Here is a 21,880-nt window from a genome sequence, read left to right on the forward strand (position 1 = left end):
AGATCATCGAGTCCAACCTAGCACCCAACACCCCCAGACAACCAAACCATGGCTCCAAGTGCCTCATCCAATCCCCTTTTGAACACCTCCAGGGATGGTGGCTCCACCACCTCCCTGGGCAGCACATTCCAATGGCAAATTACTCTACCAGTGAAGAACTTTCTCCTCACCTCCAGCCTAAACTTCCCCTGGCACACCTTAAGACTGTGTCCTCTTGTTCTGGTGCTGGCTGCCTGGGAGAAAAGACCAACCCCCACCTCCCTTCAGGGAGTTGTAGAGAGCAATGAGGTCTCCCCTGAGCCTCCTCTTCTCCAGGCTAAGCAACCCCAGCTCCCTCAGCCTCTCCTCACAGGGCTGTGCTCCAGACCCCTCCCCAGCTTTCTTGCCCTTCTCTGGACACCTTCCAGCAGCTCAACATCTTTCCTAACCTGAGGGGCCCAGAACTGGACAGGAGGAGTTAGGTATTGGGTGAGAGGTTGGACTTGATGATCTCTGAGGTCTTTTCCAACCTGATTGATTCTGAGATTCTGTGATTCTATGACTCCAATCACTTCCAAACCCACCTGGGACAGTTTCTACCTCCTCAGAGGTCACAAGTTCAGGATAATGCTGGGAAGTGCTTCCCCAGGCTCTCGTTTGGTTTCAGTGTCATTTTTATTCCAGGCCTTTTGTCTCCTTAGCACCAGAACAAGCTGAACACAAGCAAGTGATGCCAAACACTGCCCCACAGCCTCCTCAGTTAACAGCAGGAAGGACTTGTTGTGGTTTAGGGAGTTCAGTAAGCAGAATGTCCTCACCAACAAATCAATGATTTGATTAATCAGTTCCTAGTTAGTCAGCAACACAGAGAGAATAAATGCTGCAGACCACCCAGACTGTGAGACAGCAAAACCTCTCATGAAAGCCACTGTTGTGCTCATAGTAAAGAACTTCTTCCTCATCCAATCCAAACCTACCCTGCTCCAGTTTCAAGCCACTGCCCCTGGTCCTCTGGCTGCATACCTTTGGAAACAGCTCCTCCTCAGCCCCCTTCAGCCACTGGAAGGCTACTGTAAGGTCTCCTTGGAGCCTTTGCTCCCCAAGCTGAACTCCTTCAACTCTCCCAGACTGTCTTTATAGGAGAGATGCTCCACGCTGCTGCTCTCAGCTTTGTGGCCTTCCTTGGGGCCTCTTGGTATAGAATCATTGAATCACTAAGGGTGGAAAAGACCTCAGAGATCATCAAGTCCAACCTGCCACCCAACAGCTCCTGACAACTAAACCATGGCTCCAAATGCCAAGGTTGAACACCTCCAGGGATGGTGACTCCACCACCTCCCTGGGCAGCACATCCCAATGGCCAATTTCTCCTCAGCTCCAGCCTGAATCTCCCCTGGCACAGCTCCCCTGAGCTTCCTCTTCTCCAGGCTAAGCAACCCCAGCTCCCTCAGCCTCTCCTCACAGGGCTGTGCTCCAGACCCCTCCCTGGCTTCATTGCCCTTCTCTGGACACCTTCAAGTCTCTCAATGTCCTTCTGAAACTGAGGGGCCCAGAACTGGACACAGGACTCAAGGTGTGGCCTAAGCAGTGCTGAGCACAGGGCACAATGACTTCCCTGCTCCTCCTGGCCACACTACTCCTGATGCAGGCCAGGATGCCCTTGGCCCTCTTGGTCCTGTGGGCACACTGCAGGCTCATGTTCAGCTGCTGTGCACCAGCACCCCCAGGTCCCTCTCTGCCTGGCTGCTCTCAGCCACTCTGACCCCAGCCTGTAGCACTGCCTGGGGTTGCTGTGGCCAATGTGCAGCACCTGGCACTTGGATGTGGTCAATCTCCTGCAGGAATCCTCTAGCTACTAAATTCTTCAGGACATAGCTTCCTCCTCCTTGCTGCTGCAAGACTTATTGTTGGAAACCACCAGTAACTAATTACAGACCAGGTCCTTGTGTCAGGAGCTCCAAAAGAAAGGAAATATTCATTAGAGATGTCTGCTTCCCCTCCAAATGAAATAGCACCCACAAGCAACTCCTTATGGGCCATAACTGAGGGAGTGGAGCCTGCAATGAGCAAGGGCAGGTGTCATGCCAGGGCTGTGGTCACTGAAAGTCCTCCTAAGATGTAATCTGGCAGAGAGAGTGCACAGCAAGCCCTTGAATCATAGAATCATAGGGAAGGCTGCCTGGGGAGGTGGTAGAGTCACATCCCTGGAAGTATCTCAGAGAGCTGTGGATGTGAGTCATGGTCCAGACAGGGGACTGGTGGTGCTTTGTGAGAGTGATCTCAAATGCAACAACTCAGGAGACTACACCAGGGGTTCACTTCCATCAACAGTGAACCTTCACTGTGTCATCACAGAATGCCAGGGGGGGAAGGGACCCCCAGAGCTCATCCAGGCCAACCCCCCTGCCAGAGCAGGAGCACCCAGAGCAGGTCACACAGCAACACAGCCAGGCAGGTCTTGAATAGCTCCACAGAGGGAGACTCCACAACCCCCCTGGGCAGCCTGCTCCAGGCTTCTCTCACCCTCACAGGGGAAAAATTCTTCCTCCTCTTTCCATGGCACTTCCTCTGCCTCAGCTTCCACCACTGCCCCTTGTGCTGCCATTGGGCATCCCCCAGCAGAGCCTGGCTCCAGCCTCTGGGCACTCCCCCTGCACAGCTTTAGCCACAGCAAGGAGCTCACCCTCAGGTTCCTCCTCTGCAAGCTCCAGAGCCCTCAGCTGCCTCAGGCTCTCCTCCTAAGGAAGATCTTCCACTGCCTGCAGCATCTTTGTGGCTCTGTGCTGGACTCTCTCAAGCAGCTCCCTGTCCCTCTTGACCTGAGGGGCCCAGAACTGGACACAAGATTCCAGATGTGGCCTCAGCAGGGCAGAGCAGAGGGGGAGGAGAACCTCTCTTGACCTACTCACCACAGCCCTTCTAACCCACCCCAGGATGCCCTTGGCCTTCTTGGCCACCAGAGCACATTGCTGGCTGATGCTCAACCTCCCATCCAGCAGCACCCCCAGGTCCCTTTCCCCTTCCCTGCTCTCCAGCAGCTCAGTCCCCAGCCTGTACTGCTGCATGGAGTTGTTCCTTCCCAGGTGCAAGACTCTCCCCTGGCTCTTGTTGAACTTCATCAAATTTCTCCCTGCCCAGCTCTCAGCCTGTCCAGGTCTTGCTGCATGGCAGCACAACCTTCTGGTGTGTCAGCCACTCCTCCCAGCTTGGTGCCAGCAGCAGACTTGCTGGCAGTGTCCTCTGGCACTGTTTGCCCATAAGCTGGTGTGCAATAGGTAGGGAAAAGTGAGAGGAGAAAGGTGGAAAGGTAAAGTGAAGAGAGGAAGAAGTTTATGGCTACCACCACTGTGAGGGTCCAAAGCTGTCTCTCTGGTGCAGTCCTGCTGCTCCTTCTGATCTTCTCTGGATCCTGGTGGGGAAAGCTTTCCTCCTGGGTATTCTTTGCCTTCTTGTGGCAGCCTCTTCTTCTTCTTCTTCTTCTTCTTCTTCTTCTTGTAACCTGTCCCATTGAAAAGGAGACCTCTGTTATAACCAGCTTCACACCTGCCTGTGTCCAAACTCCTCCTCTTTCTCCCCCTCCTGCCCCCAAGAGTAAGGCTTCCACTCATGCCCAAGGAGGAGTGCCTGAGGTGGGGTCTGGGCCCAAGGCATGGTCTGCCTTGGAGCTGGGCAGCTGTGGGCCAGGAGCTGTGTTTGTGTATTCTAATGACATCAGAAGGAGCAGAGCTGCTTCCACCCTCAACAGACCTGGGATGCTGTGGTTCCACACTGCCAGTCACAGAGTCACAGAAACACTCAGGTTGCAAAAGAGCCTCAGGGTCACCAAGGCCAACCCAGAACCCTTCTCTGCAAGGGTCACCCCTCAACCATAGCCCCAAGCACCACAGCCAAACCACAGGAACACATCCAGACAGGGATGGAAAGGCTCCAGAGAAGGAGACTCCACACTTTCTGTGCTTGGATCCTGGCTGGGGAGGAGCTGGGCAAAGAGGAATCCCTGGGGAGCTGCTTGGCAGCTCAGGGGCAGCCCGAAGCCCCCACACTGTCCCCTACCCTGTGAGGGCTGTGCCCCCTGGGGGCCTTCAGGGAGTCTGTGGGGCTGGAGGTGCCCTGACCCCAGGGGCTGGCACAGCCACTGTCCCTGGGGCTGTCCCTGGGGGGCAGGGTGGGGATGCCAAGTGCCACTTGTGGGGTACCTCGGTGCCCCAGAGCAGGTGTCTGTGTGGGCAGAAGCCCTGCCTGGCACTGCTGCCAGCGGCCCAGGACAGCCCCCAGGGCACAGAGCTGGCTGGGCACGAAAGGCAATCCAGCAGCCTCAGTGCCACCAGCCCTCTGCTCCCCAGAGCCTCTGGGTCCCCAGAGCTGGCACCCAGGGGACATGGGGCTGCAGGGAGGCCTCTGCCCCGGGCCTGGCTGGGTGCCAATGGCCTCTTTGCCTTCCTCAGAGCCCTTTGCCCCCCGGGGGCGGGCAGCAGGCACAGAGCTGATGCAGGCAGCAGGGCAGGCAGAGCAATCTATGCCTCAGGCTGGGAGTGAGGATGGGGACCAGGTGCCTGCAGCAGAGCCAGGGCAGCAGGTCAGTACCTGCAGGGCAGGATTCAAGAGCAGAACCTCTCAGCACTGCCCTGCAGCTCTCTGGTTCCCTACTGCAACTCCTGCCCCACGAGCAGCAGCTGGGCAAGGAGCTCGGTGCCAGCGTGGGGCTGGGTTAAGCAGCTGATTGCCAGCTGCCCTCTACAGCAAAGCCTCTGCTCGGGACAGGGACTGTGGCAGCCGGCAGGAGCGGAGCTGCGTTTGCTGCTTGTGCCCAGCGCTGCCTCCTGCCCTTCTCTGCTCTCTCGGCAGCCCCGCAGCATCCTTCAGGCCCTCTGAGCGGCAGCGCAGCGAGAGGAGCCCCAGAGTGCTCCGTGCCCCGGCTCGGAGAGCAGAGCCCTTGGCGATGTGTGGGCAGCTCTGGGGCTGGGGCCGGGGCCAGGGTGGGGGACCCCTTGCAGGCCCTGAGGGGTGCCCGGGGCTGGCTCCTCAGGGCAAAGATGGCGGCCAGGCCCCGGCGGCCTACAGCTCCCATGGTGCACTGCGCGGAGCGGCCGCGGCTCGCGGGCGGAGCGGCCGGCAGCGGGCGGGGCTCGTGGGCGGGAGCGGGTGGGGCTCGCCTTGCTGAAGAGCCAATGGGAGGCTCTGCTCGACGATTGACCAATGAGCGCAGGGGGCGTGGTCGGCGGGACTGTTTGAGCCCTCATCGGTGGAAGCAGCGGTAAGAGGAGCTCCGGGGCCCAAAGGGCTAAGTGAGAGGGATGGGGACGGCTGCGGGGGCCGGGGGCAGCCTGGAAAGGCAGGGGAGGACTGCGGGGCTGAGGCAGGATTGCGGGTTCCGCGGTGCTGAGGCGGGCTGCGGGGCTGAGGCAGGATTGCGGGATCCGGGACAGCCTGCAAGGTCAGGGGCAGCCTGTGGGGGCTGCGGGGCTGCGGCGGGCTGCGGGAGGCGGCGGTGGAAGCGCCCTGGGCAGTGCTGGGTGCGGGGCCGGGGGAGCGTTGCGGGGCTGGGGCTGTGGAGCGTTGCGGAGCCGGAGCCGGGCCCGGGGGAGCGTTGCGTTGCGGGGCCGGGGCCGGGGGAGCGTGGCGGGGCCGGGGGAGCGTGGCGGGGCTGGGGCCGGGGGAGCGTTGCGGAGCCGGGGGCCGGGGGGAGCGTTGCGGGACCGAGGCTGTGGAGCGTTGCGGAGCCGGGGGAGCGTGGCGGGACCGAGGCTGTGGAGCGTGGCGGAGCCGGGGCCGGGGGAGCGTTGCGGGACCGAGGCTGTGGAGCGTTGCGGGCCCGGGGGGTGCGTGGCGGGGCCGGGGCCGGTGGATCGTGGCCGAGGCTGTGGAGGGGCTCTGGGGACCCGCGGTGGGGTCGGAGCGTTGGGGCGGTTGTGAGGACCCGCAGGGGATGCAGGCTCCTTCCGGACGGGGAGAAGGCGCAGGGCTGGGGGGGTGTAACGGCAGCCCCGGCGGCAGCGGCGGCGGTTAGGGCAGGCAGGGCTCGGGAGCAGGCTCCGGGCTCGAGAGGTAAAGGCTTTCTCCAGCCTCAGGCTCCCCCTCCGCCGCTTCCCCTCCCCGCCTGACCCTTGTTGTCTCCTCTCAGAGTGCACTCTCAGGACTTTCGAGCCCAGAGCTGTGTTCTTCGGTGTTCTTCAGCCGGCGCTTTCCTTCGAGCGGTGCTTTGCTTTTCTTGTGGCGGTGCTGTGCGAACCCTAAGGGGAGTGCCCTGAGCCTTGTGTCACCTTCGTCGCCGCCGCCGCCATGGCGGCGGCCCCTGCCCCCCAGGAGGGCACCGTGACCGTCATGGTGCGAGTGCGACCCCCGGCCCCCGGCGAGGGAGCCGCGCAGCACCCGCTGCTGAGGGTGGTCGACCATCACACCCTCCTGTTCGACCCTGAGGGGACTGCTGGTGCCTCCGGCGGTGTGCTGCCTGCTGGCCGCGGCAAGAACCCAGGCAAACATCAGAAGTTCCTCTTCGACCGGGTTTTTGCTGAGCAGGCCACCCAGGAGGAGGTGTTCCAGCACACCACCCGCCAGATGGTCGATACTCTCCTCGACGGCTACAACTGCTCTGGTGAGCCCTAGCAGCCTGCTCTGGCCCTTGCAGGAGCTCCTGCCCATCTGCCCCTGCTCTGGGTGGGCTCAGCAGAGCTGGGGGTTGGTTCCAGAAGCCCTGAGCGGCTGTGGCAGCAGTGGGGACACAGCGGCTCTGCAGAAAGAGAAAGCCTTGACCTTGTTGTTGGCACCAAGCTGGGGCCGTGACAAGTGTGGCCGGGACAGGGCCAGTGCTGGCCTGGAGATGTCATCCGAGGGCTCTGGGGGCAGGCAGGGCCCAGGCCAGCAAGAGGAGAGCAGAGACAAGCCCAGATGAGTGTGGAGTCCTGCCTGTGGGGTGGCATCAGCTAGGAGCCCTGTGCAGGCTGGGCAGCAGGCTGGTGCAGAGGGCCCCGGGGGCCCTGCTGGACAGGATGTGAGTGGGAGGCAGCAGTGCCCCACAGCAAGAGCTGGGTTTGGGGCTGTGTCCCCAGCTGAGGCAGAGCTGGCAGCATCCCCCCAGTGCTGCTGTCGATGGAGGCTGCTCTCAGGGCTCCTCCCTTTCTCCTCCCAGTGTTTGCCTACGGAGCAACCGGAGCAGGGAAAACCTACACCATGCTGGGCTCGGAGAACAGCCCTGGCATCATCTACCTCACCATGGAGGAGCTGTTCAGGAGGCTGGAGGCCAGGCAGGAGCAGAAGAGCTGCGAGGTCCTGGTCTCCTACCTGGAGGTAGGCTGTGCCCAGCTGTGCCCCTCCTGCTGCCAGGCCACCACCTCCAAGGTCTGGGCTTGTAGTGCCAGGGCTACCCCTGTGCTGCCAGCTGTGCCCAGGGCAGCCCCAGACTGGAAGCAGGCTGCCCCTGGCCAGGCTGCTGGGCTGGTGCTGCTGGCCTGCCCCCACTGGAGCTGGGGGCCACAGGGCAATGAGGGCTTCCTGGCTGCAAGGCCTTTGGAGGAGCAGTGGCTCAGTGCCTGGCTGCTGAAGCCTCCTGAGCTGTCCCCTGCCTTAGGGCACCTTCAGCTGCTCCTGCTGGCGGCAGGTGCCAGAGGTGCTGTTGGGTGGGCAGCAGGCCCTGGGGTCCCAAGCTCCTCTGCCTGCTGCCCTCTGGGGCCCCAAGCCTCATCCTGAGCTGGAGCTGCCTGCTGCAGGTCTACAACGAGCAGATCCGTGACCTGCTGGAGCCCAAGGGCCCTCTGCCCATCCGGGAGGATCCTGAGAGAGGAGCTGTGGTTCAGGGCCTCTCCATCCAGCAGGTGGGGGTGGAAGCAGGCACAAGGTGTGGGCAGCGCTGTGCCCGCCCCAGGGGTGCCAGCTGGGACCGGGGGAGCTGGAGGGGGAGGGGAGGGCTGCGGGGCCCCGGGGCAGGGGCTGCGGGGCCCCGGGGGTGCCGGCTGGGTGGGTGCTGGCTGGCAGCAGCGCTGAGCCCGAGGCCAGAGGAGCCCTGCAGGGGCGCAGGAGGCCTCAGCCTGTGGGCGCTCGGTGCCCGTGCCGGGGCTGCGCTGATCCCTGCCCTCTGCCTGCTCCCCGCCAGCCCAGCTCGGCAGAGCAGCTCCTGCAGATGCTGCTCGGGGGCAGCAGGAACCGCACGCAGCATCCCACCGATGCCAACGCCTCCTCCTCCCGCTCCCACGCCGTGCTGCAGGTGAGGGGTGGTGCTTGGGGCAGCCTTTGGCACCGCTGCCCGGAGGGGGGCAGGCGGCGATGCTGTGCCAGGGCCGGCGTGCCAGGGCTGCTGCCGCGGCTGCGAGCGGCGAGCCCGAGCGCCCTGCGGAGCTGCAGCCTGCCCTCTGTGTGCCCTGCCAGGTCTACGTGAAGCAGCAGGACCGCGCCGAGGGCCTCGCTGGGGCCGTGCGGGTGGCCAAGATGAGCTTGGTCGACCTGGCCGGCTCGGAGCGAGCCGCGGTGGCCAAGACCAGCGGCGAGCGGCTGCGGGAGGGAGCCAGCATCAACCGCTCGCTGCTGGCCCTGCTCAGCGTCATCCAGGCGCTGGCTGGGGCCAAGGTGAGGCTGCCGCTGAGGGGCCCTGAGCGCCGTCCCCACGGCAGAGCTGCCGTGGGCTGGGCCTGGCCGGGGCTGGGAGCCGAGGGCCAGCCCCTGAGCGGAGCCTCGCTGTGCCGGGCAGGGCAAGCAGAGCCACGTCCCGTACCGGGACAGCAAGCTGACGCGGCTGCTGAAGGACTCCATCGGCGGCAACTGCCGCACCCTGATGCTGGCTGCCCTCAGCCCCTCGCCGCTCTGCTGCCAGGACACCCTCAACACCCTCAAGTATGCCAGCAGGGCCAAGGAGATCCAGGTCTCGGTGAGCACCTCGCCCCGCGGCCGGCAGCTGCTGGGGCTGGCTGGGAAGGAGCCTGGGGCAGGCTGCTGCGGGCTGCTGCCTCCCTGCCGCCTCCCTGCTGCAGCCGGGCTGCCTCTGGAGCCCCTCTCAGAGTCAGCTGCAGCCCCTCGGGCCCCACCAGCCCAGGGCAGGCTGAGGAGCTGCCCCGCTGCCGCCTCAGCGGAGGGGAAGGAGCTGTCCCGGTGCTGCTCTCAGCTCCGCTCCTCCCTCTCCCCGCAGCTCAAGAGCAACCTGCCGAGCCCGGACTCCCACGTCTGTCCGTACGTTGTGCTGTGTGCGCAGCTGAGAGCGGAGGTGAGCTGCCGGGGGCAGGGCTGGGCTCTGTCTGCGGCTCTGCTTTGCCTGGCACCCAGCCTGCTGAGCTGCTGGGGCTCAGGGCATGCTCTGAGCCAGGGCTACCCCTTGCTCACAGGTGGCAGAGCTGCAGGCCAAGCTCCGTGCCTATGAGGATGCTGCCCGCGGGGCACAGAGCCAGGCGCCAGAGCCGCTGCCTGCCCTCGGCTCCAGCCCCTTGGAGCTGCCCAGGTGAGGCTGCTGGGCAGGAGGGAGGGAGCCTGGGCTGGCACCTTGGGGTCCCCCAGGGCCAGGAGCTTGCAGAGTTTGGCTGCTGGCTGCAGCCCAAGTGGCTGCCAGGACGCAGCTGAGCTGCTCTGCTGCTGTGCCACAGCCTCTCCGCTGCCCAGCTGGAGTGAGGAGCCTGGCAGCCCCCAGAGCTGGGGGACAAAGGCCAAAGCTGCCCTTGGCTCCATCCCAAACCTTGGTAGGCCAAGGGATGGCTTCCCCAGGGGCTCTTCCCTGGCTCAGGGGCTGCTGCTGTGACTTGTGTAGGGTGGAGGAGGCTGTGCCCGAGGCGTGCCTGGAGCTCCCTGGTGGGGAGAGTGCTGGAGAGCAGCAGGAGCTGGCAGCTGGGTGTCCTGCTGCCTTGCAGCTGGCCTTGGAGGAGGTGAGAGGAGGGCTTGGCCTGGTGATGGGACCCAGCTCAGGTACCTTGCTGGGCTGCACTGGGCAGGCTGGGAGAGGGCAGGAGCTGAGCTGCTCTGGGAGGTCTGGGCTCAGCAGGTGCTGGGCTGTGGAGTGCTGGAGAAAGCTCTGAGCCTGGCAGGGAAGGGGCAGCTGGGGGCCCAGGCTCAGCTCAGCTCTGGCCTGATGCTGCTCTGGGGGCTTGCTGCAGGCTGCAGAGGAAAGGTCTGCCCCAGCCATCCAGCAGGCAGATGTGCAGCAGGAAGCAAAGGAAGCAGCCCCCCTCCTGCAGGGCTTGACTGCCAGCCAGCCAGAGGGGTGAGTGTCCTTGTGCCCCCTCCCTGTTCCACTTGCTCCTGGCTGCTCAGAGAGTTTCAACCTTCCTGTGGTGTGCAGCCCCCTGAGGGTGCTGGAGGTGGGGGAGGGCCCAGGCCTTGGCTTACAGAGCAGTGCCTGCCCTCTGAGGTGGGATTTGGCTCCTAGAGAGCCAGTCCCAGGGGAGAAGCTCCCCTGGAAGGGTCAGCAGGGAAGGTTTCCAGGCACAGCAGCTGAGAGCCTTCAGTGCCTCTTGCCAGGCCTGGAGCTGCCTCCCCCAGGGCTCTGCTGCTGCCTCTGCTCCCCGAGGTGCTGCCCTGGCACCACCTGCTGCTGTCTGTGCCCCAATGTCCTGGCAGGGGGAAGGTCTCCCGAGGGAGGCTGCCTGTGCTGTGTGCCTGAGGCCCAGCACAGCTCTGGGGCTGCTGTTGGGTGCCCTGCAGCCCACAGGTGATCTCCCAGCTCAGGTCCTGCAGTGCCAGCCTGGGCACCCCTCAGTCTCAAAGCTTGCCTGGCCCAGAGCTCCCCCCAGGCTGTGCCCCAGCTGAGGAGGGGGCTCAGAGGTGCTGCTGGTGGTGCTGAGCCTGTCTTGGGTGCCAGGGGCTGAGGTTCAGCCCCTGACTGCTCCTTGGCTCTGTCTCTCTCTGCCCCGGGGCTGCAGCTGCTGCCAGGAGCTCCTCCCCAGAGCAGCAGTCCCTGCCCCAGGCTGGCAGCTTCCTTGCTGCTGCTGTGGCCTCTGAGGCACTGCAGCCCCTGGCCCCTCAGGAGGCTGCTGCCAGCCAGGAGCAGGCCTCCTCCCCAGGGAGGGCTGCAGAGGCCAGCAGGGCCAGCCCAGCCCAGAGGAGCCAGCAGGGCAGTGCTGCTGAGGATCCAGGTTGGTGCCCTCTCTCTCCTCTGTCCCAGGCTCTGCTGCAGGGCTGGGGGGTGGTGGGGGGCAGCTGCCAGCTGTGGGCACAGGGCAGGGGCAGAAGTTTCTCCTGCCCTGGCACCCAGTGGGGGCTGAGCCTGCCTTTATCTCCTGTGGCTGACCGCTCTGGGCTGCATCTGCCCCGCTCAGCCCAGCTGTGGCCTGGCTGCTGGCAGCCTGTGTCTGGGCAGGGCTGACCTCTTCCTCCTCATCCTCGGTGCCCATGCATGAGGCCAGCAGCAGAGCCTGGCTCTGCAGAGGCTGCTGCTGGGCACAGGCCAGGCCCTGCCACGGGGCACTTGCTCTGGGCCCAGGATGGTTGGTGCTGGCTCTTGGGCTTGGTGTGGTTTGGGGCAGTCCCAGCAAAGAGCTGAGGGGGGTGGGGGGCAGGGGGGGAGGGCCTGGGAGCTGCAGCCAGGGAGCTGACTCGGTCTCTGCTCTGCTCCTCCAGCCGAGAGCTGCGTGGCTGTGCCTGGCGCCCCCGTGACCAGCTCTCCCCTGCCAGGCTGGCAGCACCTGGCTGCGCTCAGCAGTGCCAGGCTGCTGGCCCTCAGCCCCATCGGGAAGAGGAGGAGGTCCCCTGAGATGCCAACTCCTGCCCAGCCGGCCTCTGCCTGCAGCCTCTCCCCGCGGCCCAAACGCCGGCGGCCGAGTGGGCAGCCGGCAGAGGCTGCCAGGGCGGCACAGAGCCCCCCCAGCCCCTGCCCCCCGGCTGCAGCCCCCCCAGTCCCTGTGGCGCTGCCAGCCTGGCCCTGCGGCTCCAGCCTGTGCCCGGAGAGGCTCTCCCGGAGCCGCCTGCCCCTGGCGCCGCTGGCAGCTCCCCAGGGCTGTGCCCTGCCCCCAGGCCCTGACCTGGATGGCACCTACCAGGTGTGCAGGCTGCCAGCCTCAGCCAGCCCTGGGCCCCCGGGCTGCAGGGGCCTGGAGCCCCCCAGCCAGGACCTCCTCCGGCAGCAGGATGCCCTCTCGGTGCCCAAGTGAGTGCTGCCCTGGGGCCCTCCCTGCGGGGTTGGGGACCCCCTGGGTGCCTCCTGGGGGGGTGGCTGCGGCTCTGTGGGGAGGGAGGGTGGGCAGGGGGCACAGGGCTGGGGGGTGGGCAGCAGTGGGCTGAGCTCACCTGGGCAGGGGTTGCTGAAGAGAAAAAGCCAAGCAGAAGGCCCCCCTGTGTGCCACTTGCCCTGGCACAGTGTGTGCCCCCTCCTCCTGCACGTAGCTGCCCCAGGGATGAGCTCTGCCTCAAAGCTTGCCTGGCCCAGAGCTCCCCCCAGGCTGTGCCCCAGCTGAGGAGGGGGCTCAGAGGTGCTGCTGGTGGTGCTGAGCCTGTCTTGGGTGCCAGGGGCTGAGGTTCAGCCCCTGACTGCTCCTTGGCTCTGTCTCTCTCTGCCCCAGGGCTGCAGCTGCTGCCAGGAGCCATGACCTCAATGTCACCTACCAGGTCTGCAGGCTGCCAGCCTCAGGCAGCAGCCCTGAGCCCTTGGGCTGCAGGGGCCTGGAGCCCCCAGGCTGGCAGCACAAGCAGGATGCCCTCTCGGTGCCCAAGTGAGTGCTGCCCTGGGGCCTTCCCTGTGGCTTTGGGGATCCTGCCCTCCATGGCTGGGTGCCTCCTGTGTGGATGGCTGCAGCTCTGTGGAGGGCAGAGGGTGGGCAGGAGGCACTTGGCCAGCAGGCACAGGCTGAGCTCACCTGGGCATGGCTGCACAGGGCAGAGAGCATTCCAAGGGAAGCTTTTCCTGCTCCTGCTCCTCCCTTTGGCCCTGGAGCATCCTCCAGATTGCTTCAGGAGTGCTGGCTGGGAGCAGGTTGGGCATCTGCTCTGCTGGCACTGGGGGTCAGGGCTGTGCCCTTGGGGGCCTGGGCATCTTTGGGGTGGCTTTTGGCTGGTGCAGCAAAGAGGCTCTGGCTCTTCTGGAGCCCTGTGGCTGTGCAGAGGCTGAGCCCCACCTGGCCCTGGTGGTGCAGGACACCCCCAGGGAGACCTCCTTGCTTCTGGGGCTCTGCAAATAGCTCAGAGTGAGGAGAGCTGGAAATGGGGACAGGGCAGGGCCCAGCCCCGTGCCAGGGGCAGTCAGGATCCCCCCTGGCACTAACCATCTCTGCCCTGCCTGCAGGCCCTGCAAGCTGGCCTGTGCCCCACGGACACCCTCTGTGCCCAGGCTGCCTGTGGGCTGCAGAGCCTCTGCCCTGAAGCAGAAGGCAGCTGAGAGGTGAGAGAGCTGCCAGCAGCTGCCTGTGCTCCCCAGTGTGGGCCCTGCCCCATGGCTGCAGCTGCACCTTGCCAGTGCCCTCTGCCCCGAGCCTGCCTGGGTGCCAATGGCCTCTTTGCCTCCCTCAGAGCCCTTTGCCCCCCCGGGGGTGGACAGCGGAGCCGCATCCCCCAGCTGCGCAGCAGGCAGCGAGCTGCCAAGGCCTCTGCAGCCCAGGTGAGGCTGCCCTGGGAGTGAGCCCTGCTGCTGTGCCAGCCCTGTGCCAGCTGGAGCAGAGCCCTGCCATGGGGATGGTTGGTGCTGGGGGGTGGCTGCAGCCTGCTGCTGTGCCAGCCCCGTGCCAGCTGGAGCAGAGCCCTGCCATGGGGATGGTTGGTGCTGGGGGGTGGCTGCAGCCTGCTGCTGTGCCAGCCCCGTGCCAGCTGGAGGCACAGCCCTGCCATGGGGATGGTTGGTGCTGGGGGTGGCTGCAGCCTGCTGCTGTGCCAGCCCCGTGCCAGCTGGAGGCACAGCCCTGCCATGGGGATGGTTGGTGCTGGGGGGTGGCTGCAGCCTGCTGCTGTGCCAGCCCCGTGCCAGCTGGAGCAGAGCCCTGCCATGGGGATGGTTGGTGCTGGGGGGTGGCTGCAGCCTGCTGCTGTGCCAGCCCCGTGCCAGCTGGAGCAGAGCCCTGCCATGGGGATGGTTGGTGCTGGGGGGTGGCTGCAGCCTGCTGCTGTGCCAGCCCCGTGCCAGCTGGAGCAGAGCCCTGCCATGGGGATGGTTGGTGCTGGGGGAGGGCAATAGAGCAGGGAGCTGCCAGGGCCTGGGTGTGCCCGGCGCTGCCTGCTGCCCTTCTCTCCTCTCTCTGCAGCCCCAGAGCATCCTTCAGGCCCTCTGAGCAGCAGCGCAGCAGGAGCAGCCCCAGAGTGCCTCCAGCCCCGGGTGAGAGAGCAGAGCCCCTGGGGAGGTGTGGACAGCCCTGGGCGTGCCCCGTGCGGGCCCTGGTGGGTGCCCGGTGCTGGCTTCTCAGCGCTGCTGAGGGGCAGGCGGCGCTGGGCTGGCCGCGGGGGCTGGTCGGGGCCGGAGCTGCCGGCAGGGAGCTGGGAGGAGAAGCTGCCAGGGCAGGGCTGGGGCTGAGGGCAAAGATGGCGGCCGGGCCCCGGCGGCCTACGGCTCCCATGGTGCTCTGCGCGGGCGGGAGGGGGCGGGGCTGTCGGCGTTCGAGAGCCAATGGGGGGCTGCGTTCGGGCACCGGCCAGTGAGCGCAGGGGGCGTGTCCGGCGGCAGCGTTTGAAGCCCTGCGGCGCAGGCGGCGGTGAGTAGCGCTGGGGCCCCGGGAGCGGCGAGGCAGAGGGATGGGGACGGCTGCGGGGAGCGGGGGCTGGGGGAGGCAGGGAGTGCTGGAGGCGGCGGTGGCAGCGCTGGGGGGAAGCTGGGGAGGGCGCCGGGGAGGGCTAGAGGCCGGGGATGTGGGCGTGGGGAGGGGGTTGGGGATCAGGGATCAGGGCTCTGGATGTGGGGGCGTCCCGGGGCGGTTGTAGGAGCGTTAGGGTGGCTGTGGGGACCCCAGGGTGATGTAGGATCCTTGCAGACGCTGGGAACCTGTAGGGCTGGAGGGTATTGGAAGGGCAGCTCTCGGGGTACCGGTGGGAGTTACCACAGGGGGGGTGTGGGAGCAGGGTCCCGGGTGGGGGGCTGGGGGTGTCCAGGCTTTCTCCAGCCTGCGGCTCCCCCTCCGCCGCTTCCCCTCCCTGCCTGACCTTTTTTTCTCCCGAGAGTGCGCCCTCAGGACGTTGGAGCCCGGAGCTGTGTTCTTCAGCCAGTGCTGTCCTTGGAGCGGTGCTGTGCGGACCCCAGGGGCAGTGCCCTCAGCCCTGCATCGTCGTCGCCGCCATGGTGCTGGTCCCTCCCCCCAGGAGGGCGCCGTGGCCGTCACGGTGCGAGTGCGACCCCTGGCCCCCAGGGAGGGAGCCACGCAGCACCCAGGTGCCTCCCAGCCCCGTGCCAGGGGCAGTCAGGATCCCCCCTGGCACTAACCATCTCTGCCCTGCCTGCAGGCCCTGCAAGCTGGCCTGTGCCCCACGGACACCCTCTGTGCCCAGGCTCCCTGTGGACTGCAGAGCCTCTGCCCTGAAGCAGAAGGCAGCTGAGAGGTGAGAGAGCTGCCAGCAGCTGCCTGTGCTCCCCAGTGTGGGCCCTGCCCCATGGCTGCAGCTGCACCTTGCCAGTGCCCTCTGCCCTGAGCCTGGCTGGGTGCCAATGGCCTCTTTGCCTTTCCCAGAGCCCTTTGCCCCCCGGAGAGTGGGCAGTGGAACTCCAGAGCAGGAACAGAGCTGCCCTGTCCTCTGCAGCCCAGGTGAGGCTGCCCTGGGAACCACTCAGCCAGGAGTGAGCCCTGCCCCGCGGCAGCCTGCAGCCTGCTGCTGTGCCAGCCCTGTGCCAGCTGCGAGGCAAAGCCCTGGCAGGGGCATGGTTGGTGCTGGGGGGAGGGCGGGAGAGCAGGGAGGTGCCAGTGCCTGGGTGTGCCTCAGGAGGGGAGCTGCGTTTGCTGCTTGTGCCCCAGAGCTGCCTGATGCCCTTCTCTCCTCTCTCTGCAGCCCCGGAGCATCCTTCAGGCCCTGTGAACGGCAGTGCAGCAAGAGGAGCCCCAGAGTGCTCCCAGGCTTCGGCAGCAACCTCTCTCCTTCCAGCCCCCATCCAGTGAAAACTTCAGCAGCCAGGACCCCAGCCCAAGCTGGAGGTCCCGTCCGCGGCGTCCCTGCCCCCGGTCCCGGTCCCCATCCCGTCCCGGTCCCTGGTCCCGTCGCGTCCGCCGTGTCCCTGCCCCGGTCCCTGGTCCCGTCGCGTCCGCCGTGTCCCTGCCCCGGTCCCTGGTCCCGTCGCGTCCGCCGTGTCCCTGCCCCGGTCCCTGGTCCCGTCGCGTCCGCCGTGTCCCTGCCCCGGTCCCTGGTCCCGTCGCGTCCGCCGTGTCCCTGCCCCGGTCCCTGGTCCCGTCGCGTCCGCCGTGTCCCTGCCCCGGTCCCTGGTCCCGTCGCGTCCGCGCCGTCCCTGCCCCGGTCCCTGGTCCCGTCGCGTCCGCGCCGTCCCTGCCCCGGTCCCTGGTCCCGTCGCGTCCGCGCCGTCCCTGCCCCGGTCCCTGGTCCCGTCGCGTCCGCGCCGTCCCTGCCCCCTGTTCCTGCCCCCGTCTCGTCCGCCGCGCCCCTGCCCCCGGTCCCCGTCCGCGCCGTCCCTGCCCCGGTCCCCGCCCCGGTCCCCGTCCGCGGCTTCCCTGGCCCCGGCCCCGGCCCCGTCCCGTCCGCGCCGTCCCTGCCCCGGTCCCCACCCCGGTCCCCGTCTGCGGCTTCCCTGGCCCCGGCCCCGTCCCGTCCGCAGTGTCCCGGCCCCGTCCCTTTTTGCAGCTCGGTTCCCCCTACCCCACTTCGCGGTTCCCGGCCCTGTCCCCTCCCCTCTGCGGCGCGGTTCCCCCCTCTGTTTGTGTTGTTCACTAAAGGTTTGGTTTTTGGTTCTTCAGACCTTTTCTGGCTGCTTTTTCCCTCCCCTTGGGGGACCCTGGGGCTGGGGCTCCCTCGGGGGTTGCCTGGGCCAGGCCATTCCTCCTGGCCTGGGCTCTAGTCTGGCTTCCCCCTCTCTACCATCATCGCAGGGGCTCTGGGGCTCTTCTTCTTAGCCTCTGTGGATCAGGCAGCCCCACTCATCTTCACAGGGGGAAGTTGAAACCAAAGGGCTCTCTTCTTTCATCCCCAACCTCCTGTGCTGCAGTTTCCATCCATTGCCCCTTGGCCTATCCCAGGGCACAGTGAGCAGAGGCTGTCCCTGTCCCTTCCTTCCTGACCCTCAGCTATTGATAGACATTGATCAGATCCCTCTCAGCCTTCTCCTCTCCAGACTCAACAGCCCCAGGGCTCTCAGCCTCTCCTCCCCAGGCAGTGCTGCAGTCCCTTCAGCAGCCTTGCAGCCCTCCCTTGGACTCTCTCTAGCAGTCCCTGTCCCTCCTGACCTGGGGAGCCCAGAGCTGGATGCAATATTCCAGGTGAGGTCTCAGCAGGGCAGAGTAGAGGGGGAGGAGAACCTCCCTGGCTCTGCTGGACACACTCCCCTGAATGCCCCCCAGGACCCCATTGGCCTTCTTGGCCCCCAGGGCACATTGCTGTCCCATGCAGAGCTTGCTGCCCCCCAGCACTCCCAGGTCCTGTTTCAACCTCTTCAAGGATGTGCTGCCTGTGGGAGCCTGGATGCTGCTCAGGGCTCCTGTGAGGAGCTCCAGACAATGAAATACTCTCTTCACTTCTTTTGATCCCCTGTTCCAAACCATTTCCCCTTGTGCCTCACAGCCAGCAATTTGATAACCTCTCTCACTGCCAGCCACACAAGGTGAATTTCTCACATCAGTCTTCATGCTACCTGTGCTTGCAGACAGGGCAAGATCAGCTAGGAGTCCTCAGGGAAAGGGCAAAACAAACCAAGGTTCTTTTGAGACCTTCAGAATGCCAAATCATTTGTTGCTCAGGTGTCAACCACCTGAGTTTCACCAATCATCTTTAATTCTTGTGAGGTGCTGAAGTCAGAACTGGGGGGTGGGGGTGGCTGACACCCCTCAGGCTGTGCTGTCATCCAGGGAACTCTGGAAGAGCTGAGAGCTGGCTGCAGGCAAACCTCATGGAGGTCAGCCAGGACAAGAGCAGGGTCTTGCATCTGGGGAGGAGTAACAGCAGGCACCAGGACAGGTTAGGAGCTGTGCTGCTGGAGAGCAGCTCCATGGAGTCCTTGTGGACAAGTTCTGCATGGGACAGCAATGTGCCCTGGGGGCCAAGAGAGCCAATGGGGTCCTGGGGTGCAGCAAGGAAAGTGTGGCCAGCAGGGCTGGGGAGGTTCTGCTCCCCCTCTGCTCTGCCCTGCTCAGACCACAGCTGCAATCCTGTGTCCAGCTCTGGGCTCCCCAGGTCAAGAGAGACAGAGACCTGCTGGAGAGAGACCAAGGGAGAGCCAGGAGGATGCTTAGGGGACTTGAGGATCTCCCATGAGAAGAGAGACTGAGAGCCCTGGGGCTGTTTAGTCTGGAGAAGAGGAGGCTCAGGGGAGACCTTCTTGCTCTCTCCAACTCCCTGAAGGGTGGTTGTAGCCAGGTGGGGGTTGGTTTCTTCTCCCAGGCACCCAGCAGCAGAACAAGAGGCCACAGTCTCAAGCTGTGCCAGGGGAGATTCAGGCTGGAGCTGAGGAGAAATTGGCCATTGGGATGTGCTGCCCAGGGAGGTGGTGGAGTCACCATCCCTGGAGGTGTTCAACCTTGGCATTTGGAGCCATGGTTTAGTTGTCAGGAGCTGTTGGGTGGCAGGTTGGACTTGATGATCTCTGAGGTCTTTTCCACCCTTAGTGATTCAATGATTCTATACCAAGAGGCCCCAAGGAAGGCCACAAAGCTGAGAGCAGCAGCGTGGAGCATCTCTCCTATAAAGACAGTCTGGGAGAGTTGAAGGAGTTCAGCTTGGGGAGCAAAGGCTCCAAGGAGACCTTACAGTAGCCTTCCAGTGGCTGAAGGGGGCTGAGGAGGAGCTGCTTCCAAAGGTATGCAGCCAGAGGACCAGGGGCAGTGGCTTGAAACTGGAGCAGGGTAGGTTTGGATTGGATGAGGAAGAAGTTCTTTACTATGAGCACAACAGTGGCTTTCATGAGAGGTTTTGCTGTCTCACAGTCTGGGTGGTCTGCAGCATTTATTCTCTCTGTGTTGCTGACTAACTAGGAACTGATTAATCAAATCATTGATTTGTTGGTGAGGACATTCTGCTTACTGAACTCCCTAAACCACAACAAGTCCTTCCTGCTGTTAACTGAGGAGGCTGTGGGGCAGTGTTTGGCATCACTTGCTTGTGTTCAGCTTGTTCTGGTGCTAAGGAGACAAAAGGCCTGGAATAAAAATGACACTGAAACCAAATGAGAGCCTGGGGAAGCACTTCCCAGCATTATCCTGAACTTGTGACCTCTGAGGAGGTAGAAACTGTCCCAGGTGGGTTTGGAAGTGATTGGAGTCATAGAATCACAGAATCTCAGAATCAATCAGGTTGGAAAAGACCTCAGAGATCATCAAGTCCAACCTCTCACCCAATACCTAACTCCTCCTGTCCAGTTCTGGGCCCCTCAGGTTAGGAAAGATGTTGAGCTGCTGGAAGGTGTCCAGAGAAGGGCAAGAAAGCTGGGGAGGGGTCTGGAGCACAGCCCTGTGAGGAGAGGCTGAGGGAGCTGGGGTTGCTTAGCCTGGAGAAGAGGAGGCTCAGGGGAGACCTCGTTGCTCTCTACAACTCCCTGAAGGGAGGTGGGGGTTGGTCTTTTCTCCCAGGCAGCCAGCACCAGAACAAGAGGACACAGTCTTAAGGTGTGCCAGGGGAAGTTTAGGCTGGAGGTGAGGAGAAAGTTCTTCACTGGTAGAGTAATTTGCCATTGGAATGTGCTGCCCAGGGAGGTGGTGGAGCCACCATCCCTGGAGGTGTTCAAAAGGGGACTGGATGAGGCACTTGGAGCCATGGTTTGGTTGTCTGGGGGTGTTGGGTGCTAGGTTGGACTCGATGATCTCTGAGGTCTTTCCCAACCTTGTTGATTCTATGATTGTGCCCCTGTGCTGGGCACTGGTGAGGCCACACCTTGAGGAATTTTGGGCTCCTCACTACAAGGAGGCCATTGGAGTCCTGCAGCTGGTACAGGGAAGGGCAATACAGCTGAGGAAGGGTCTGGAGGACAGGGCTGCAGAGGAGCAGCTGAGCAAAGTAGGGCTGTTCAGCCTGGAGAAGAGAGACTCATGGGGAAGAGACTCATGGGAGTCTCCATGAAAGGAGATTGGAGTGGAGTGGGGTTGGGCTCTTCTCCCTAGATGCAAGTCACAGGACAAGAGAAAACAACCTCAAGTTGCACCAAGGGAGGTTTAGTCTGGAGATCAGGAAAAGTCTTTCCTGCCAGAGTGGTCAGGGATTGGCACAGGCTGCCCAGGGAGGTGGTGGAGTCCCCATGCCTGTAGGTGTTCCAGGAATGAGTGAATATGGCACTTTGGGATGTGGCTTCCTGGGCAGGGTGCAGTAAGGTTCATGATTGAACTTGATGATCTTAGAGAACTTTTCCAGCTGGAGTGACTCTCTGATTCTATTTTATGTTAAGCCTCAGTCATGGACATGATCCCTAACAAACTGCTTTGAGATAAGAAAAAAGAATTCTTGTTGCTGCCTATACCAAAATTGACTTCCAGTATAAAATTAACTGGGTGATTAATTAGGGGATCTGCTGGAGAGCAGTCCTGGGGAGAAGGACCTGGGAGTGCTGGGGGGCAGCAAGCTCTGCATGGCACAGCACTGTGCCCTGGGAGCCAAGAAGGCCAAGGGGGTCCTGGGGGGCATTCAGAGGAGGTGTCCAGCAGAGCCAGGGAGGTTCTCCTCCCCCTCTGCTCTGCCCTGCTGAGACCTCACCTGGAATATTGCATCCAGCTCTGGGCTCCCCAATTCAGGAGGGACAGGGACTGCTAGAGAGAGTCCAAGGGAGGGCTGCAAGGCTGCTGAAGGGACTGCAGCACTGCCTGGGGAGGAGAGGCTGAGAGCCCTGGGGCTGTTGAGTCTGGAGAGGAGAAGGCTGAGAGAGGATTTAATAAATGTTTATCCATATCTGGATATCCATATCCTGGATATCAGTGGATGGAAATTGCAGCACAGGAGGTTCCAGCTCAACATGAGGAGGAACTTCTTGACTGTGAGGGTCCCAGAGCCCTGGAGCAGGCTGCCCAGAGAGGTTGTGGAGTCTCCTTCTGTGGAGCCTTTCCATCCCTGTCTGGATGTGTTCCTGTGTGACCTGTGCTGGGTTCTATGCTCCTGCTCTGGCAGGGGGTTTGGACTGGAAGATCTGCAGTGGTCCCTTCCAACCCCTGACATCCTGTGAGCCTGTGAACTGTCTCAGACAAGAGAAAAAGCTCTTGGAGGAGACAGAAAAGATTCCTGTCAGTTAACTTCTGCATCCAAGCTTTTACCTTTAACACCACCACTCTTAAAACCCAAAGGTTATCATTTTGTTATGTCAGTGTGCAGAGCTCTTAGAGAGTCTGCCTCACCTGGGACACTCCTGCAGGTGAAACCTTCATTTAGGTAGTGAAAGGCTTCAAGCCTCTCAAGTTGCTGTGCATTCCTGATTGCACTCACACCTCCTCACTCAGCCAGAGCCTGGGGGCTTTGTTGTTTTGTTGGTTTTCTTTACCTCATCCACTCACCACCTGTGAGAGTCAATGCCACCCAGCAAGCAGGGGCAAAGGATTTCTAGAAACACTGCTAATTTGCTGCCTCACTTTGCCTGCTGCAAAATTGAGTGCCCCCTCCCAGGAGCAACCTGGCTGCTTCTCCCTAAACACAGCAGTTGAGAGCCAGGGATCAAAAGGAGCTGTCGACACCTAGACTCCTGCCTTCTCCTAGGCATCAGGCATTTAGCTCACGTGGGCAGAGAATCAGAGAATCCATCAGGTTGGAAAAGACCTCAGAGATCATCAAGGCCAACCTGTCACCCAACACCTCCTGACTGCTAAACCATGGCTCCAAGTGCCACATCCAATCCCCTCCTGAACACCTCCAGGGATGGGGACTCCACCACCTCCCTGGGCAGCACATCCCAAGGGCCAATCTC

The 21,880-nt window shown here is 63.4% G+C and overlaps 2 protein-coding genes across 2 annotated transcripts; both read left to right on the forward strand.

Moving 5' to 3' along the window:
• The first annotated feature begins 5,390 nt into the window (after positions 1–5,390).
• On the forward strand, positions 5,391–10,154 carry LOC137458380 (kinesin-like protein KIF18B). The gene is made up of 11 exons (XM_068169894.1): positions 5,391–5,413; positions 6,101–6,571; positions 7,106–7,263; positions 7,683–7,787; positions 8,066–8,176; positions 8,338–8,535; positions 8,657–8,833; positions 9,092–9,166; positions 9,285–9,397; positions 9,701–9,815; positions 10,044–10,154. The coding sequence occupies exons 2-11, from the start codon at positions 6,259–6,261 to the stop codon at positions 10,152–10,154; spliced, it is 1,476 nt and encodes a 491-aa protein (XP_068025995.1). The 5' UTR covers positions 5,391–5,413; positions 6,101–6,258.
• Positions 10,155–14,715: 4,561 nt separating this feature from the next.
• Positions 14,716–16,852, forward strand: LOC137458381 (uncharacterized). The gene is made up of 4 exons (XM_068169895.1): positions 14,716–15,177; positions 15,298–15,393; positions 15,522–15,596; positions 15,838–16,852. Exons 1-4 carry the CDS (start codon positions 15,134–15,136, stop codon positions 16,850–16,852), a joined length of 1,230 nt encoding a protein of 409 aa, XP_068025996.1. The 5' UTR covers positions 14,716–15,133.
• The last annotated feature ends 5,028 nt before the right edge of the window (positions 16,853–21,880 follow it).

Source organism: Melanerpes formicivorus, unplaced genomic scaffold, assembly GCF_026170545.1.
Source record: "Melanerpes formicivorus ecotype bairdi unplaced genomic scaffold, bMelFor1.0.p_v2 SCAF_241, whole genome shotgun sequence".
Lineage (NCBI taxonomy): Eukaryota > Metazoa > Chordata > Aves > Piciformes > Picidae > Melanerpes > Melanerpes formicivorus.